We start from the raw sequence: 21,027 nt of genomic DNA, 5'->3' as shown, positions 1-21,027 counted from the left end.
ATGTTCAGTGTAGATGAGATTGCCATGGAGACAGGGAATGGTGAGGTCAAAACCCAGTGACTATCAAGGTATAGAGACAGACAGAGAAGAGAGCCAGAAAGCAGACTACAGGGGAAATGGGACAAAAGATGCCACAGAAGCCTGGAGAGTGTGGAGAAGATGCTCCACAGTGATAAATAAGTAGGCAGGTCAAATAAGATAAACACCTAAAAGTTTTCACTTGATTTGGCAATTATATTGACACTTTTTAAAAGAACAGCTTTAATGGAGTCATGAGACAGAACCTAATTGCAGAGTGAAGACAGGAGATGAGACTGTCATCAAGTGGATGATTCTTTCAAAAATCCTGGTTGCAAAATCAGGGAAAGTGTGGCACCTGCTAGAAGAGAATGTGGTCTCTTTGCTTTTGAGGGAGTCACCCATTCAACACTTGCAACCTCTCCTCTGAGGCGGGCACTGGAAAAGAAGGAAGCACTCTTTCATAAGAGGGAGGAGGAGCCGGGAGAGGAAGGAGAAGGAAAACACACATCAGGAGAAGAGAAGAAAGACAGTGGGCATTCAGTCCAGATTGTCAATCTTTGCTCGATAAAAGAATGACAGGTAAATATGACAGGTAAGTAATCATGGTGTTACATTCAAACAGCATGTGGCATTCAGATTAAAAGTGTATACATCCAAATTTTAAATTCTAATACTGCAAGTGAAAGATTAACAAATTACAACTTGCTGACCATTTTTATATGGCTTTTAAATCATTTTGCTAGAACAAGAAAAGTATGTGACAGAGTTTGCATGTCACTTGCAAAGCCTAAAATATTTCTCTTTACAGAGAAAACTTGCCAGTCCCTACTCTGGGTAGTAAAAGCACATCATTTCAAAATACAGTCCAACAGATATGCAAAATAACAATTTTGAGAAATCATTTCTAAAAGTCAAAAAGTAACGGCAACAGATCTTTAAAAAAGAAAATCAGACACACAATGCCTAGGACTCTATATGATGATACAGTCTTTCCGGACAGAGATCTGGTTCCATGTAGGAGGAATAACAATCTGTTCTACCGTCTGACCTGGGATATAGCCCTCAAGCTGAGTCTACTCACAAAATACAAAGAAAAAGGAAGTGAATTTTTTTCTTTATTTGTTTATAAAGTCACTATTCAATAGGAAAAAAGAACTAGAAATTAAAACATCAAACAGGAGAATGATGAAGCAAATTACATGGAACAGCAATATGATGTAATAACAAATAGCTATTAATAATGATGCTTATGGGCATTTACGTTGAGAAATAAGAAAGGGATCAAATGACTTCAGGTGAAAAGCTGAACCACAAGAAACGTGCATACGTGGGTTACAACTATAATGCATTTAATATGCTGTTCAGAACCAGAAATTAACTTAGAGTGCCATAAATAATTCAACTCTCATGTGATTTCCATATTTCTGTATATAAAATAGATTTAAAAAATTTGTATCTAGCTTTTGTAATTTCAAAAGTAAAGAAGTCAATACAATTTACCTCAAGAGAGAAGGTTTGACAACACATGTTCAAATATTAAGATAAATTCAAAGACAGAATCATGATACAGCAACTTGAGAAGCAAAAAAATTCTTCTAGAGTGAAACAAGCCTGGTTCCTTGTTCTGGTCACACCCTGACCTTTTGAAAATACACATAAAAGACAGACACTCATGCCACAACCTGTCAAACAGTTCCAGATTTTCTACTAAGGAATTGTTTTCCAGATGCTATTTAAGAAAGGCTGCTCTGGGGCCTTGAGACCCCATGCAGAAGGTCACCTCGAGAGGAAGCCCCTTTGCTTCTGGGGCCACTGCTGCAGGTTCTCCCTCCCTCAATGGAGGCCGGCTTTCTGGTTCTTTTGTGCTGAGCATACAAGTGGCACTAAGCACTGCAGAAATACATTTCAGCAACAGGTCCATAGCTCTGCTCACTTTCTAATTTTTCTCTCCCAGTAGAAGGAGAGGGAGGGTTTATGACTTTTCAAATACAGTGGGCCTCCTGAGGAAATCCAAAAGGCTAGTGTTCCATGAATCCATCGCAGTCTTTGTGTCCATTTTTTCCAAGTAGTTCAAACCAAAGCACCAAGTGAATGTTAATCTGTTTCTCTTTTTTGAAAAGGAGAGTGGGGAGAAGGGGACAGAAGAACTAAAGCTTCCCTCACCCTCTGCCAGGCTCCCTCCAGTAACGAGGGGCAGCTTCGGGATCAGCTTCCATTCAGCACTTTCCACTCCACCTCAAAATGCCTTTTTTGCTCTGGCACCTCCTTAATTTATGATCCCCTGCTATAAACTTCTCCAAACAGCTTGAAGTGCAAGGGCCTTCCAACATGCTGTCAGGGAATGAATGCTTCTCAGCCACTTCTTTAGTCATGCTGGAACAAAAGCTCTGCTGAAGCCACTATTTCTGAATAGAGAATTTGGTCTCTTCTTCTCCCAGGTTTCTTGGCATCAGAAATGGACTATGTTGGAACTGTGCCATCTAAAAGAGTACAAAATCAGGGCTCTCTTACAGGTTAAACTCTACTGTAAAATGATGACTGTCCCTCTGCCCTGAGCCCCCATATATATTTAGCCATTAGGGCAAAAAGTTTAATCTCATTTGGAAGATAGGTACTTAAAGTCTGCAGTCAACTCCACTCTCTTATGCAGGGAAGTTCAATTTGTGGTTTTGGTGCCCTTGGCTCTGAAGCTTCGAGATGATGGGCTCTGAAAACACCCAGCCCACTCATCTCTTTCATTTCTCCTACTAGATAAAGGATCAATGGACGTCATGCTAACAGTGCACACCATACATACAGGAATCTGCAGGAGGGAGGGACTACTTGGCAAAATTGGGAAAATGTTATGGAGAGAGATATTGATTACATCTTGAATGATGACTGCATTAGCTTTTCATAGCTGTGACAAAATACCTGAGAAAAACAACTTAAAGGAGGGGAAATTTATTTTGACTTACAGTTTTAGAGGTTTTAGTCCATTGTCAGGTGGCTCCATTGTTCCTGGGCCTGTGGTGAGGCAGTAGTCACAGCAGAAGGGCATGGCTGAACAAGGCTGCTCACTTTAGGCCAGCCAGGAAGCACAGAGAAACAGAAGAAGGGGCCAGAGACAAGATGTAGTCCCCAAGAGCATGTTCCCAAGGACCTACTCCTTCCAACTGGGTTCCACGTCCTATACAGTTTCCACCTAATCCCAATGGTCCAACCCAGCTATAAAGTCCTCAGTTGATGAATCCATCGATAAGGCCAGGGCACTCATGATCTAATCACTCCCCAAACCCCACCTCTGGACAGTCTACACTGGCAAGAAGCCTTCAGCATGTCAGCATTTGGGGGAATAGTCCAGATCCAAATTACCAACAGTGAACATGAACTTAGCTGCCAGAAAGCAGTAGGAAATCAAGAACAGCATAGACAAGACACATGTGCAAGAAAGGAACACACACATATGTGTAGAAGTGAAACACTTTGTCTAGCTGTCAAGTGCCAAAGAGCACAATTAAAGTTTCACACATCAGTGTTACTGCAGATTCAACAACTATAAGACTGCTACCTTCCGTTCTTCCCTACACAGCCCAGCTCAACACCTGTGTCTCTATTTTTTTCTTCATCCTTGGTTCCTATGCCCAATTAGTAACCAGTGCGTTTCTTCTCTAATTCCTGCTATTGGCCAGTCTCTGGTACCTAGGACATCACCATGATGCAATAACCTGAATCATTACAGCAACTCCAGCTGCATCCCCTCCCAGTACTCTCAATATTCAAAACTAAATTATCTTCTTAAAGTAGAGCTCCATCTTATTACTAGTATCATTCTTAAATGACTACCAACTAATGATTGACAAAAATCGAAAACCCAGCACTTTAGAAAACTGCTATCCTTTCTGAATATCCACACTCTCCATCATTCTTAGATGAAGCTTCTGGTCCAGCCACGCCTGTCTCCTCACTGCCAGGGCACATATCCTCTGCCTTTGCACACATACCTTTGTTGTACCAGAACAATCCCCTCCCTTCCTCTTCAGTTTCCCATCCATCCACTCCCAGCTCTCCAAGTCTCCCCCATATGTGAGGACCTGCATAGTCTTACCCTGCAAAACTCCTAGAGTAGTTCCAGAATATCCATAGAACTAAAACAGATTTTACTTTATACTTTCAAAAACTATAGTTCACAGCTAATCTTAAAATTTAAGAGCAGATTCTATACTTCAGAACATCCTTCTAAACTGCTCGTAATCAGGTGCACACAGTTGGTGATGACGGTTGTTTACTGGTAGTAAAGGACATCACCAAGATGCAATAACCTGAATCATTCTAGCAACTCCAGCTGCATCCCCTCCCAGTACTCTCAATACACAATATACAATATAAAGGATCAATGGACGTCATGCTAACAGTGCACACCACACATACAGGCGTCTGTAGGAGGGAGGGACTACTTGGCAAAATTGGGAAAATGTTGTGGAGAGAGGAAGTCGCCAATGAGCCCGGGAGCGATTCTTATCTTTCCTTTTCTTTGTTAATAATTCCTAATGCCAAATATCTCCATTCTGCTCACTTTGCTCCAGCCCCACTACCCAGCCTAGTCCCCAGCGTCCTACTTCCTGTCTGACAGCTGCAGCCAGCCTGTAAAGGCCTGCTTCCACTCTTGACTTTTATAATCCATTTTCCATGCTGCAGCCCGAGTGTTAAATGTTGTGATGTTTAACACTGCCCGTAACTCTCAAAATCAAACCTCGTCCATCTCAGACTAAACCACATCATAAAACTGTCTTTTTGTTCCTTCATCCTCCCTCCCTCACCAGCTCCCCAAGCTCACTCAGCTGTTCAAGGATATATTATAGGGAACATTTTAGCTTCTTTGGAAGTAGTATAAATGCCAGCCTGCCTCAGGGACCACAGGCCCTGAATGCCACTCTGATCCCCTGAAGACGTCCTGCCTGTTGGTCCCTCTCAGGACTCTCAGGTGTCCTGCTCCCCTGATCTGCTCCTGCAGAAGCTGCCTCCTCCACCAGATCTGTTTTAAAGGTGCTTGCTCAGAGCAGGCTCCCTGCACCCAGTCAGTCCACAGGCAGCCCCCCCCCCCACCGTGTGTTTCCTTTAGAGTGTTCCCATCTGTCTGTAATTAGACTTCTTTATTGTGGCCTCCCCGCCAGACTCCTCGGCTGCAAGAACCCTGTCTAGCTCATGGCAGTGCCACATGTAAACATTCAAGAAAGGTTTCGTGAGTGAATGAGCACGTCTGAGAACCTCAGTCGAGAGTCAATGGTCTCTACTTAAGACAGTGGTGTCTGGGAATGCGGCTCACCAGGGCTGCTAACATGGTAGTGACAGGGAGCCAGGGCAGTCAACTTTTACAGCAGACTTCAGAAGTGCCTACTCAGAAAATAAAGCAAACCTACTCTTTCCCCACTCTTGAAATCCTGACACTATCCTATTACACTAGTATACCCAACATTGCAACATTAAGTGAACATCAAAAATAGTTTAAAAACCTTTAGTTTTTTGTCTATTTCCCTTACTAGCTCCACAGAGGTAGAAAAATAAATATGCTGAGTTATGGTTTCCATATTCCTGGTTCTTACACTGTGATTCGCTCAACTGGCAAGTGGCGCACAAGGAAATGAGCTTTGAGGGGCACACTACTGGGTACACTACTGAAATGTAGGCATCAGGTGGGCAGTGCCTTTGCTAGTTGTCCACCACCTACCAGTTGCTGCGGTTTCCTGAGTTACCACCTGTGTTTCTGGTGAATGAATGTAATTAACCTGTATAAACCCCCTGAACAATCAACACTAATTACATATGAGGTCCCTTTACTGTGAAATGTATCTACGATGAAATAATACACAGTACATTTCAGTAACGTTGGACAACATTAATTCTTGAAACGTAATCTATTATTGGGTTAAGGCAGTGACAATCTTCCTTCCTTCCTTTTTTGCTTTCTCCCCGCCACCCCCACCCTTTTTATTGGGGATTGAACTTAGGGTGCTGCACCACTGAGCTACATCCTTAACCTTTTTATTTTTTGAGACAGGGTCTCAGTTGCTGAGGCTGAACTTGAACTTGTTATTCCTCCTGCCTCAGCCTCCTGGGATTACAGGTGTGCAATGCTGTGCCTGGCAGTTATAACATTTCTAAAGAAGGTCCTTACATCTGTGACAGTGGTAAATATCTTCATAAGCCCCTTTCCTATCAATATAAAAGGAAACTGAAGGAAGCCTACCAACTCCTTTTCTCCTGACCCCATTGCAGGTGATGAGAATGAGTATTTTACTCCTCCCTGCCAAGAACAAGGCCTGTAATTTTTATGCAGGGGACAAACCTAGTAGTTTTGCTTATATAAGACAGTAGCTGTTAAAGAGTCCAGGCAGGACAGCAGACCAATGAACCGCATGCCCAAAGAGAAGCCTCTAATCTGATACAGGAAGTATAAAGCCTTACTCCTGGCTCCAAGCAGGACAGGCTGGAAGTCTGTGGGGGACTGGGCTCACCCATTACCAAACAAATGAAGACGATGCAATCAGATGGTGGGTCCTGCTGACCTCCAACTCTGTCTCCAAAGTAGGTGGGACTGAGAAGGGCAAAAGCAATTAGCAGTGTTCTTTCTAAGGATTCTCAGTGCCTTTCAAAATCCCACCAGTCTTGAACTCCTGGCTTCATTTCTAGTGAACATTCCCTATGTGTTAGAAGAGACTCATACAACCTCATATCCTAAATAGAAGGACTACTTCTATTTAGGAAACTTCAACACGAAGTTTCCTCCAATTCAGGGATTGGTCAACATAAACCATTTAAGTGACAGAGACTGCATAGCCTTTGAGCTCAATAATATTAAACAATTCGCAATTATTCACAGACATAGGCAATTGATTACTGATGAATGCTAATAGGACTATAAAACCATGTTTCACTTGGGTCTATTCAGTTGCCATAAAATCACCTCTGTGTGCATGTGTGTGTTTAAAAGAGAAGGATTTATTCAAGTGAGAATAAAAGAGACAGAGCTCCAGCAGGGCAAGAGGTGACCTAATGGGGTTGCCCTCAAATGGTCATTAAAATTATTTTTAAAAAGAAAAGAAATACTTTGCAGTAGAGAGAACCACAAAATAACTATAAGCAAAATATACACTCAAGTTTTTATATCCATTAGTATGCTAACTCCAAAGAAGGGGAAAAGAAATTTATCTGTCTATATTTCATCATTTAACAATTGGTTTTAAAAACCATTCTCCCCATTTTTCCATTTATGATGGACACTGCTCTGCACAGCTTTACTGCTTGAAGGCTGTATCTGTTTTATCTAACAAAATATTTTGCCAAGATCTGATTTACCTGAAACATCACATTTTCCTAGCATCTCTGAAGAGAGGGAAAAGGCAAATTCCTTCATTACCATAGTATATGACTAAGTACTACACAGGCCAACTATTTCTTATCTGAAATGCATGGGACCAGAAGTGTTTTGGGTTTCAGAATCTTTTTTGTTAAACTTTGGAATATTTTCATATACATGAGATATCTTGGAGATGGGACTCAAGTCTGAACACAAAATTCATTTATATGGGGCTGGTGCTCAGTGGTAGAGCACCTGCCTTGTACGTGTGAGGCACTGGGTTCAATCCTCAGCACCACATAAAAACAAACGAAATAGAGGTATTGTGTCCAACTACAACTAAAAACAAACAAACAAACAAACAAATAAATACTTTAAAAGATTCATTTGTGTTTCATATACACCTTACACAGATAGCCTGAAAGTAATTTTTACACAATATGTTTTACTTGTCTGCATTTTGAGTGTGATCCATCACATGATGTCAAGTATGGAATTTTCCACTTCTGGCATTATATTGGTGTAAAAGTTTCAGATTTTGGAGCACTTTAGATTTCTCTATTAGAGAACCTTAACCTGTATATTTATATTTCATATTATTCCCATAATAATTTGGGGACAAGTTAGGGAATTTGCCATTTATTCCCATACAGAAATGGAAGTAGCAAACATCAGATCATTGTTCTATGGCCAACTCACTCTCTGTCAGTATGTTTTAACTCTGCTCTTCAAGGTCAAGAACTCTGGCCAGGTATTGGAGCATTTAGATGGACCTACGACTTTTTCCTCTCCACAGAGCTAGAGTTGTCACCTTTGCCTCTGATTACCTTTCTTCTTAGGACTCATTATGGCTTAGGAGGCAGAGAACCCATGGGAAGCACTCAAATTCAAGGTTGCAACCAGAGCCTGCCACTCTCATACCTCACACCCCCACATCTCCACCCTTAACCCAGAATTCTAACTTACAAATTATTCATTTATATTACAGCTTTAGTATACAAAATAATAGCCTGTGTCCTTCCAAAGGATGATGTAGCTCTCTAAAAGACTTGCTGCACAGGACTCATACCCCAACCACTCCCTATTTGTTCTAATTATGTTTTCTTTATGGATTATAAATTGAATTTTAGGTGCTACTTTGATATCATGAGAGAGATAATTAACACTTTAAACAATGGATAAGGTGGTTTTGTAATCTGGATGCTTAGTCTATATCATCCAAATCTAAATCCTAAGGAACCAGAGTTTCTATGTGGAAAAGCACTACTTGAATCTCTAAACTGGGAAATAAAAATTATCTTAAGAATGAGAAAGTGGGGCTGTGATTGTGGCTCAGCGGTAGAACACTCATGTACCATGCGCAAGGCCTTGGGTTCGATCCTCAGAACCACATAAAAATAAATACACAAAATAAAGGCATTTGTCCAACTACTTCTAAAAAATAAATATTAAAAAAAAGAAGGAGGAAGGGGACTTACAGGGAAAATACAGGTAGGAAGAAGCAGGTTTTTTTGGGATTGTGGCTCAGCGAAAGAGCACTCGCCTAGCATAGCTGGGACCCGGGTTTAATCCTCAGCACCACATAAAAATGAAAAGGCATTATGTGTGTCCATCTATACCTAAAAAATAAATATTAAAAAAAAGAAGAAGCAAAAGTCAAAAGGATATAGGTATAGATGAGGAATAGCATTAGATCACCAGTGTTAACTACAGTTAAATTTTATCACCATTACTCAAAATACGAATTCTCAGGACCATTCTATAACACATCCAAATATTCCACATCCAAATTCTACAGCACTTCCAGATATTCAACACTTCTCTTTATGTTAAGAGTCACTAGTGTAACAAGGATTTTATTGATTTGTTTCATCATTTGAAACCTTTCAAAAGCCTTTAGAATCAGCACACTCGCTGGCACAGCCTGGTATAAACACAGGCATCTTTATGCTTAAACAAATCCTCTGATCCACACTTAAAGCGCCCACTTGCAAGTGCCTGGTCTCCCCAGAAGCCCAGACAAAACCACTTCTTTGATCTTATGAAACTGAAAACAGTTTAATATTACATTTGAAAAACTCCATATGAGCAGGGCTTAACCAAACAAAACTGCAAATAGCAGGAGGAAGTTGGGGGAGAGAGAAAGAGAAAGGGAATATCAATTTAAATCATTTAACTATAAGACCTTCAGGACATTTAATCTTTTGAGCATCTGTCAAGCCTTTAGAGTAGGTAGATAAAAATAAACAAAGCTTAGATTCATTAAAAGATATGGCTCAACTCATTTCCCATCACCGTAAGAGTTGGACAAGAAAAGGGGAAAGCCAATTTGATTTTAAGAATACTCAGGATCTGGCAAGAGACTCAGACCCTGTAGCTTCTAACTGGATCCCGAGCACCAAGAAACTTGGCAGCCTACAACTGCTACTCAAAATCCTATGCCAATCGTTCAGAAGTTGCTCTAGATAAGGACATCTGCAAACTGAAAGCATACATGGAAGTAAAAAAAAAAAAAAGGATTATTAAAATATCATAAAGAAAACAGGGCTGGGGATGTGGCTCAAGTGGTAGAGCGCTTGCCTGGCATGCGCAGGGCGCTGGGTTCGATCCTCAACACCACATAAAAATAAAGATATTGTGTCTACCTAAAACTAAAAAAAAAAAAGAAAACAAAATGTTATTAACTGAGCATTTCTTTGAAGTCACTTTGCTGCCCTACAGACTCTCCTGGCCATCAAGGAACCCTCATGGTTATAGCCACCTCAGGGGTATGTACGGCACCAACAAGGAACTAGAGAATCTGAGAGGAGCTGCCGGTCACTTACATAAATTAATTAAGCAAAGGGAGCTGGGGATTAAGCGATCTCTGAACAGAATAGATGATATAACGGACTTAGTACCCCTGCGATATTAGACCTCAGGACAAATTTCAGCTCCATAAAAAGGATGACAGTAATTCCCATGTTACTATAAAACCTGGACCCCCAACAGAGACCACATTAGTGTCCTTAAGTGGTTTCGTCAACATCATCTATGAGTCAAATTTCAGATTTAAATGGCAAAACAGGATCATCAATAATTAGGCCTCGGAACATAAGCAGATGAAGATCATGAAACAAATGCTTGTTACAACACAGTGTTATGGGCGGGATTCACACAGCAAAACACCCAACCAAGTCCTGGGAAGGGAGATGTCTAAACATCAATACATAATGATAAAGACTTAAAAGAGACCGCCTCCCTATAATACACACATATGGAAACAAAAACAGCATGCAATCTAGGCTTAAAGGGAATTTGCTTTTTATGTAGCAGAAGGGACCTCACTTCACAGATAAGGAAACTGGGTCCTATAGGAACTGTCCAAGATGATCTTTGCTGCTTTTGAGGCCTCATTCCACCTTCAGTAGGCCAGTTTTCTCTTGAAAAATAAGAAATTGGGGGAGGAAGCCACTTATGTTGTTAGCTGACTCATCAAAGGATCTGAAAATCTTAGGAATCTTTATTTCCTTTACTCTCAAAAACTGAAAGCTAGGGGCTGGGGTTGTGGCTCAGAGGTAGAGCACTTGCCTAGCATGCGTGAGCCACTAGGTTCAATCCTTAGCACCGCATAAAAATAAAATAAAGGTACTGTGTCCATATACAATTAAAAATTAAATGTTAAAAAAAAACCCTGAAAGCTAAACAAAATAATATTGCCGAAAGACAGCAGAATGAACCGGACATAACTTTCCTATGTTCATATATGAATACACAACCAGTGGAATTCCACAAAACGTACAATCACAAGAATGGGATCCTAATTAGAATAAGCATACTTCATGTATGTATAATGTGTCAAAATACACCCTATTGTCATGTATTTCTAAAAATAACAAACAAAAATTTAAAAAAAATAATACTGCCATAGGTCCCCAGAAAAACCTAACATCTCAAAAGACCAGGAACCTGTACAGAGCCACTATAGAGTCACTGCAGAAGTACAGAGTGGTTCATCTTTCAATTCTCTCCTCATGCATTGTGCCCCAGGAACCAGGCTCAAAGGAAGGGGTCTGAACTCCACATGGGCAACAATGGGCTCAGGCCTGGACCAGAGGGGCCCCAGACACTGCAATATTCCAAAGAAAGGGAAATTTCCTATGAGCCCCATGGAGGACTCGGGATTGCTGAGAAAGGAAAGACTAAAGGTCAAGAATTGTCATTTATATATGGAGTCAGTTTTGGCTTTCTTTTTTTTTTTTTTTTAAAGTCTTATTATTCTTTTTTTTTTTTAAGAGAGAGAGAGAGAGAGAGAGAGAGAGAGAGAGAGAATTTTTTAATATTTATTTTTTAGTTTTCAGCGGACACAACATCTTTGTTTTTGTATGTGGTGCTGAGGCTCGAACCTGGGCCACACGCATGCCAGGCAAGCGTGCTACCGCTTGAGCCACATCCCCAGCCCCTTGCCATTCTTAAGAGGCCCACTTAGGTCTACATTTAGTTTTCCCAACAAGTCAAAGGAAAAAAAAAAGTTGCTTCAATATGACAGAATTGGATTGGCCCTCTGTTGAGCACAGGAATCAATAGATACATGGCTTCTAAACTATACATCTCAGACCTTCAGACCTCTTCTGAGTTACTATGAAGTTCACTAAAGACATTAAACAAAACTCAGGTTTATGAAACTTCAGAGATTATCAAACTTTTAAATATTCAATTCATATGTTAATCATATCACAGATTTAAATGCTTAAGCTTCAAAAAGAAACAATAAAGACCAACCAGTTCCAAAGCAAACAAATTCATTTTGTTTTAGTGTAATTCTCTGTAGTATCATCCATACAAAATAGATACATTATAAGAGACAAATATCATTGGCATTAAAATTACTAAGCAGTTTGTTTCTAGGTAGCAATAAAGATTATTCAAATTAATTTGAAACAGCCTTGAAATTGATAAAGAACCACAAAACATTTTACCACTTCAACAGCCAAATAAAGTAATTCATCTGTTATTGAAGAAAAATATTGACCGATTCACGTTTATTGGTAAGATGTTAAAAATATCTATCCTACCAGTTGCACAAAAGGGTTGAAAATGATGGGGCAAGGGCTGTAGTCAGTGGCAGAGCAGAGCACTTGCCTAGCACTTGTGAGGCACTGGGTTCAATCCTTCGCACCATATAAAAATAAACAAAATAAAGGCAGGCTGTCCATCTACAACTGCAAAAAAAAAAAAAAAAAAAAAAGTTGAAAGAAGAGTTGAAAATGAATGTGAGAGTGCTTGATAGTCACTTAAATTATAACATACTATAAGCTATCAATTATACCGTGAACAACAGTTAAATACAAACAATGTTCTAATTTGATGGTTAAGAGTTAAAGAACAGCCATTATGAACTTGGAGTCTACTCCTAGTTCAGCCATTAAGTACTAGAAACCTCATAAATGCTCGATTAAGTGCCTATTCTCCTACTTAAGAAAGTGACAGAATTGGACCACAGAATATCTTTCCTAACTGGCGGATATCACTATCTCAGTAGACCTGTGTGCAGACCTGGCAAGTGTTCAAAACACTATTATTCACTTTTTCAGAGGTGGTTCAAAGATTGAATGAAAGACATATTTTATCCTCATTTGTCAGATTACTGAGCCAAAGACAAGACTAAGCCATCTATCAACTCAGAGCTATGAGTAAAAACAGGAAACAAGGAGTGGGTCTTCAAACTCTTGAGTCTGCTAGGCTAACAAGGAAATGGAGTCAAGCCTCTATGCCCAGTGTGCTATGACAGAAAAGCAGGCAGGCTTCAACACATTTACTAAGCTTCTAGGCACTGCTCTTTCTGGGTATGAGGGGCCCAGCAATGAACCAAAGAAAAATCTGGCCTCACTGGGCTTACACTGTGGTTGAGAAAGATCCACATATTACAGCAGTAAGTGCTATGGAGACAAGTGAACGGAGATACCACGTATTCCAGGATTTGCAACTTCTTTTAAGCTGACTACCTGCCATTCAAAGAACTACAACAATAACCAATTAAAGTTTTCCTGAGCATTTCCCCAAACAATGACCACTACTGTGGATACAGGGAAGGCCCTGGTCTGAAGATTTTGTTACTGACTGTTCTAACCTCTGAATTGCCAGCTATGGGCTGTCTGTCACCTTGATGGCCTAAATTCCTTATTAACAAAGACTCTCTCCCAGCCCCTTAAATCTGCTAAGGAAGAGTGCAAATATAATTATAGGAGAAAGCCAGAAGCCAGAAATTTCGAGGGCACTTGAACAAACATCCTTAATGCAAAGGTGAAAATGCAGTTTGTGTGCTGAGTTCTGCTGGGATAAAGCACTAAGAATACAGCACATATCATCTTGCTTTTTCTGACCTGTCAATTCTAGAGGTATTCTCTACCATTAGTCTATATTTAACCAGCTTACTGGGCACTTTCTTCAGCTTTTAGTATTCCCCCTCCCATCATTAACTGAAAGAGCAATCCAGTTTGCAGGAAAGTTGCTAATAGAAAAGATCGCAGCCTCCTGCACGATCTGATACGCTTGTATAAGCACTGTCTTAGCCTTTTAATTAAGCTGGTTAGTTGAGCTGGTAAATCAGGTTAAGCTTTGTTTTACTGAAGTTTTAAAACGCACTATTATTAATCGCTAGAATATCGAGGTTTGGGGTCAGTAAATGATCCTGAGCATTACAAAAGGTCTGGGAAAACTCGCCCACAGCTTCCTCCATCAGAAACACACAACCCTCCTCTCAAACGGACTTCTCCCGAGGAGGAGGGACAGTCTCGCCGACCCGCCCGGGGGTCGGCGGCTGCCCCCGGGGCTCTCCTTCCGCCCGCCCCGGCCAGGAGGCGTTGTGTGGCTCCTCCGCGGGGAGGGCGCTCCCGTCCGCCCGCGGCGCCGGCCCAGCCCACTGCGCGTCGATCCGGAGGCGAGCGGCCGGCAAACTTCTGCCGGGATCGTGGGCCGGGCCGGGCCGGGCCCGGCGCAGCGGCGGCTCTCCCCGGCGGGCCCCGCCCTGCTCGCGGGCGCAGGTCCGGCCCGGCCGGGGGACCTCCGCGGTCCTCCGCGGTCCTCCGGGGTCCTCCGGGGCGGAGCGGCCGCCGGGGGGCGGGGGCCGGGGGAGCGCCGAGGGGCCGCGGCCCGGCCGGGGGCAGCTCTGGGGGCGCGGGCCCGGCCGAGGGGGCCACCACGCAGCTGTCCCGGGGCGCGGCGGCCAGGCGGCCCGGCCGGGCGTCTCCGGGAGGGACGCCGCGCTGACGGCGCCGCCGCGGACCCCAGCGGCCGGGGATGGGGACCGGCGACCCGGGGACACGCCCGCCCCGCCCCGCCCGCCCGCCGGCCGCGGACCCCTCCTCACCTGATGTACGGGCTGGCCGCCGCCAGGATGTTCTTCTGCACCGGGATCTCCTCCCCGTCGAGGACCAGGTGCGCGTCGCAGAAGCGGGACTCCTCGCGGAAAGAGCTGAGCGCTCGCAGCAGGCGTGCGGCGTGCTGAGGGTCCGACACGGCGCTGCCCTCGGCCATCGCGGCACCCGCTGCTCAGCGGCCGGTCGGGCTCCCGAGGCCGCCGGGCCCGACCCCTCGAGCCGCCCGAGTCCGGCGCGCGCCCTGTCCGCACACCGCGCGCGCGCGCCCGCCTGGCCCGTCTCTTGGCGCGGCGAGCTGTGGCTGGAACCTCCGGAACGCGCCTGCGCCATCCGCGGCGCGCGGTGCCGGTGCCTTTAAGGAGCCGCGGCGTTGCGTCATCTCTCCGCGACGCCCTCGCGCCCTTCCCTCTCGCTCCCGTCGCCCGAGGCGGCCAATCAGAAGCTGCCTGGCTCCGCCCCGGCCACTGGCGGGCCGAACTGCACCGGTGCCGGAGAGCTCGGGGCGCTGGACCGTGCCCCGGAGGGCCGGGCTCCTGCGGGCTCTGCGTACTAGCAGTGTGGCCGTGGGTGAGGTGCCCGTCTCCAGCTTCTCCATCTTCAAAATGAAGACGCGGACTGGTGTGAGCGAGGGCGCAGTAGGTGCAGCGCGCACCGCGAACCTGGGAAGAGGAGCTCCCCGCTGAGAGCACCCAACTCATGGATCAGAGCCTGAAAAGCCCGTTTTGGTTGCGGGCCGGGGAGGAGATGGAACAGATGAAGCTGGAGAAATACACGGGATGCCTTAAATTGGGAAGGGCCTACTTGGCTGTGGTAAGGAAGATGATGTTGATGCGGTAGGTGTTAGGAACTATGGAAGGGTTTTTTGTTTTTGTTTTTGGTGTTTATTTAATAAAGATTGCTAAGCTACCACGTAGAGAATGGGGTGGTGATGGGGGTGCTAAAAGCAGGTAGGTGCTTAGATACTGTAGTGGTTGACAAGGGACTGGTGGCCTGGGTGAAAGGGTGTAAGTGGACAATAGTGTATTGCTTTAAAAGAATAAAATTGTGAGGTGTAGAAAGTCCAGATAAATGTTCTCGTTGAGTAACTACTTGGACGTTAGTTCTTTTAAAGGAAAAGTGGGAAACACTGAAGGGGTGGGAGATAGGATGGGATCAGATGCTCAACGCAGTGAAGATCAAGACTGTGACAGGAAACACCTCTGGGTCAGCTCACCCTGCAGGGTGAGCCTCCTACCATCTGAAGTTAACCTGAAGGTTATGGAACGCACATGGGACTATGGAATGTACTTCCCATTTTGTGTAAACATTAGGTACTCAGTAAGCCTCCAAAAATTTGCATTTTTTATGAGGACCAAGGATCAGAAGACTGGTCAGCAGCATACCTGACAAGGGAGAATGCTGTTTTCAGCTCAGACTTCAGCCAACGCAAAACCTCCAGTAGAGTCTTAGGTCTTTACTGTGAGCCAGCCAAGTCTTGGAGTCACTGGCAGTAGATATCTGATTTCCTGCGGAAGACTGGGTTGTGGAAAGGATGTTAATAGTGGAAGATTCACACATTTTCAATTCCTTCTTCAAAGGTAGTTCAGTATTTATGGATGCAGTGAAAAAAATGTCTAGGATTTGTTTCAAAACAAAGGGGTATGGAAAGCAGGTAGGAGTAGACATGAATCAAAAGTGGCCATGAGTTACTAATTGTTGAAGCCAGGTAATGGGTTGCACTATTCTTTATGTTTCTGTGGGGTTTTTTGGGGGGGGGAGGTTACTGAGCATTGAACCCAGGGGTACTTAACCACTGAGCCACATCCCCAGCCCCCCCTTTTTTTAAATTTTTTTTTTATTGGTTATTCAAAACATTACAAAGATTGCAGAATCACATCGGTTACACATCCACATTTTTACATAATGCCATAATAGTAACTGTTGTATTCTGCTACCTTTCCTATCCTCTACTATCCCCCCTCCCCTCCCCTCCCCTCCCATCTTCTCTCTCTACCCCATCTACTCGAATTCATTTCTCTCCTTATTTTTTCCCATTCCCCTCACAACCTCTTATATGTAATTTTGTATAACAATGAGGGTCTCCTTCCATTTCCATGCAATTTCCCTTTTCTCTCCCTTTCCCTCCCACCTCATGACTCTGTTTAATGTTAATCTTTTCCTCCTGCTCTTCCTCCCTGTTCTGTTCTTATTTGTTCTCATTATATCAAAGAAGACATTTGGCATTTGTTTTTTAGGGATTGGCTAGCTTCACTTAGCATAATCTGCTCTAATGCCATCCATTTCCCTGCAAATTCCATGATTTTGTCATTTCTTAGTGCTATGTAGTACTCCATTGTGTATAAATGCCACATTTTGTTTTATCCATTCATCTATTGAGGGGCATCGGGGTTGGTTCCACAGTCTAGCTATTGTGAATTGTCCCAGCCCTTTTTTTTTTTTTCCAGCCCTTTTTTAATATTTTATTAGAGACAGGGTCTCACTGAGCTGCTAAGTGCCTCACTAAGTTGCTGAGACTGGCTTTGAGCTTGTGATCCTCCTGCCTCAGCTTCCCGAGCTTCTGGGATTACAGGTGTGTGCCACTGCGCCCAGCTCTATATTTTTGTGTTTGTTGAAAATGTTATATTAAATAATAAGGCCTGGTGCAGTGGCACATGCCTATCGACTTGGGAGGCAGGATGATTCCAAGTTCGAGGACAGCCTCAGCTACTTAGCAAGGCCCTCAGAAACTTAGTGAGATCTTATCTCAAAATATAAAAAGCTGGGGATGTGGCTCAGTGGTAAAGTACTCCTGGGTCCAATCCCCAATATCAAAACAAACACACATTCACACTCTCTGTCACACATAACCAAAAAATCAAGAGAGGCAATAAGAGTTTATCTTTTGTGTACCCAACTCTGGACATAGTCAACACTCTTTTCTCCAGGCAATTGCTGTACTTTGAACTTTGCATTAGCAGTGAATTTATTTTAATAAGTGTATTTGTTCATGTTACCTGCTAACTTGTATGTTTATTGTATCTTGGCATGATTTCCAAGTGCCAAGCATAGTACTTGACACATAGTAGTACTCGTTGAATGTTGGATGGGTAGAAGGATAAAAAAAAAAAAAATCTGTGAATACCAGACACTTAATAAAGGTTTTCTGAATTATATTCTCTGGTCTTAGTTAATTTGTTTTCTTCTCAATTGGGCTTAAAAATGGTGTATATGACTTGGAGAGTTCTCTGTCCAATGTAGGTATTTGATAAATACTTAATTGATTGCTTGGAATACTGGGCTATTCTTCAAATGACAGGGATTCCAAAATAAAACAAAGAGGCCCAATAACAGAATCACCTCAGATAACCAGTTATCCCACAGTGGGAAGGTTGCCTTAGTTGAGATAATATGAAGTGAGTGGGGATTAGTCAGGCAAATCTAGTAGAGGTAAATCTTCTCTGTTTTGATGGAAGGAAGGAATAGGAATACCTGGACAGAGGCTCATACACAATGTCAATCAGGAGAAAGGTAGTTGCTGGCTGGAGAAGCTCATTTGTGCAACTGGCAGAGCAAATCAGCAGAGACCCCTGGATGCTTTGAATACCACTCCCACTGCTTCCAATATTTTCCATCCCTCCATCTGCCTGGTGAACTCTTGTTCATCTTTTGAAAGCCAGCTTAAACAGAACCTCCAGGAAACCTTCAGCCAGCTTCCAGGACAGAGTGGCTCAGCCATCTCTAAGGCCCTACCATGCCATGTTCATGCTTTCTTGCTGCACTTGCCACTCTCACTGTGCTTTCATTTACTGGTTTGTAAGTCTGTCCCCCTGGTGGATTGTGAGCCGCTCCCGGGGTAGGAGCTGTGTTGTTGCCCTGAGCACATGCTTGACATAATTAGCTAGACATAGCAAATTAGGTAAATGAGACAGAATGGGATGCAGGATGTCAGACAAAGGGGCCAGTGGGGTTTGGGGGAGCTGCGCCTCCCACTCCAGCTGATGGCTCTGAGGGCCCAGTGATGCCAGATATAGCAGTTTTTCAAAAGATCCTGAAAGCTCAATTCTATATGTTGAATGTTCTGGTTATTCACCATTAGCAATTAATTCCACTGGGGTAAGAGGCAGAATAGCATGGGTCTACAGGCAGGATCTAGCTTTAATTCATTATCAGAGGTAATTAGAAAACTCTTAGTTTACTGAAAGGTAGTTGATAAAGGATGTTATGTTGCCAATAAAAAATAAAGTGATAGTAGCTGAGTTCAGGTGCCTTAAGAAAGCTCATCCTGGTGCCATGGGGAGAGAGAGGGTCCAAGCATGGAAGGAGGACTTGTGAGGCAGGATATAGCCTCCCACTGCGGCAGGAGCCACTCCTGGTTGAGCCGTTGACAGCTTTGCAGCCTTCTCTATGTTGCTTAAACTGAGCCGCCCTTGGTATTATTTATGACCATCAGAATGGTGCAAATAATGTTGTTGTTTCCCGACATTCCATAGGTATCAGATATCAGCTGTTATTGTGAAACAAGTAATCTGAGACATCTGATACTGTCCTGGCAGTTTCAGTCTCTGATGACTGACTATGGAACTCTTCTGTTTTATAGGCTAAACAACCTCCAGAGAAAGAATTTTTTTTTTTGCCTGATATTATTAACAGTAATCATTCAACAAATGTGTCTTAGCTGCTGCTATCTGATCTGCTGCATATACAGTGATTGAGAGACAGTTACCTTAGTGGTCGTACAGAGACCTTATTCTCTGCACTTTCATATTTATATTTTCTGCACTGATCGTATGCCATTCTTATAACCAAGAAAAAAAAAGAAATCATAAAAGAAAAGCAATTTCAACTTGCAAAAAAATAAGCTTTCTTTTGCCGTGGAAGGTGGGCCCTCAAGAGAAGAATCACCTTAGGAATTTGGGCCTTTAATTTTAAAAAAATTATTAGCCCAATAAAATGAACACTGTAAAACAAAGAAAAAAGCCAGTAGTTAGAAAACATTGAATCAGATGGATTCAGCTTATTGAAGAGAATACTGAAGTACAAGACTAGCAGAGGTCTTGGTCAAGGTCATTCAAGTGACCTTGTTGGGCAAAACAGAAGTGCCTTCCAGCCCTGCAAGCTTTTCCATTACACCAGGTTGACTTCATGAACACCAATTTGGTTGAGACAGTGTCTTCTGATTCATTTTAAGGTAGACTTCAGACATTTTATTGGGTAAATTTGTCATTTGTCCAAATCTATATATAGCTTTTTGCTTTCTGAAAAATCTAAGCTCTTCCAAATTGCTGAGTCAGAGAACATCTTAGTATTTATAACACTTGAGAGTTGATTCTATATATTTCACAGTAGTCAGAGAACAGTCTCAGAAACCAGGGAACTAATTAAGTTGTAATGAAGCTCCAAGAACATACAAGGATAGTTTCTGTCCAAATCCATGCTCTGCCACCACCACAGCACAATGCTGGACACACAGTAGGTCTCAATAAATACTGGCTGAATGTAGCTGGGCATGGCAGCACATGCCTATAATCCTAGCACCTCAGAAGGCTGAGGCAGGAGGATTACAAGTTCAAGGCTAGCCTGGGCAACCTAGCAAGACCCTGTCTCAAAATAGGAAGGGTTGGGGATGTAGCTTAGTGATAAAAACACCTTGGGTTCAGTCCCCAGTACCTAAAAATAAATAAAAATAATAGATAAGGAGAATGGAGATTTTTCCATCTATAACGGGTGACTTCAGATGTTTTCTATAATTCTCTGAACTCTAAACTGGCTTACTCAACAGCCTGCTTGCCATCTCCAATTGGACATCTCCTTTGTTGGTTTGTTTTTTAGCGGAGGAAAGTTTATTTTGGCTCATAGTTGTATAGGTCCAGTCGATGGTTGGCTGACTCCATTGCTTTGGCCCAAGGTGAAGTGTAACATCACGGCGGAAAGGCATGATGAAGGGAGCTGCTCAGCTCATGGCAGCCAGGAAGCAGAGACAGAGACTAGAGACCAGCTGGATATCTAACAGACCTGTGGACCCAACGTGTCAGGAAACAAGTTGATTTTTTTTTTTAAAGGAGAGAGGAGAGTGGGGGGGGGGGAGAGTGAGAGTGAGAGAGAGAGTGAGAGAGAGAGAGAGAGAGAGAGAGAGAGAGAGAGAGAGAGAATTTTTAATATTTATTTATTTTTTTTTAGTTTTTGGCGGACACAACATCTTTGTTGGTATGTGGTGCTGAGGATCGAACCCGGGCCGCACGCATGCCAGGCGAGCACGCTACTGCTTGAGCCACATCCCCAGCCCCTGATTTTACCCCTTGAACCTAATTATTCAAGTAAGCGGCAGCACCATTC

The 21,027-nt window shown here is 43.1% G+C and overlaps 1 protein-coding gene across 2 annotated transcripts in view; it reads right to left on the bottom strand.

Annotated features, from left to right (window-relative positions):
- Window positions 1-21,027, bottom strand: part of Gan (gigaxonin) — a 76,036-nt gene that overhangs the window by 48,070 nt on the left and 6,939 nt on the right. The window contains exons 2-3 of one of the 2 annotated variants that reach the window (XM_078032724.1): window positions 14,706-20,706; window positions 2,979-3,080 (exon numbers count right to left, since the gene is read on the bottom strand). In XM_078032724.1, the coding sequence (XP_077888850.1) occupies window positions 2,979-3,080; window positions 14,706-14,872 (269 nt within the window). In that variant the 5' untranslated portion in view covers window positions 14,873-20,706. Of the gene's footprint in view, window positions 1-2,978; window positions 3,081-14,705; window positions 20,707-21,027 lie in introns of those variants that run through there. The other variant, XM_078032725.1, reaches the window with a different exon arrangement.

The sequence above is a fragment of the Ictidomys tridecemlineatus genome, chromosome 15 (assembly GCF_052094955.1).
Source record: "Ictidomys tridecemlineatus isolate mIctTri1 chromosome 15, mIctTri1.hap1, whole genome shotgun sequence".
NCBI classification, from domain to species: Eukaryota; Metazoa; Chordata; class Mammalia; order Rodentia; family Sciuridae; genus Ictidomys; species Ictidomys tridecemlineatus.
This window is presented reverse-complemented; position numbering and strand designations above follow the sequence as displayed.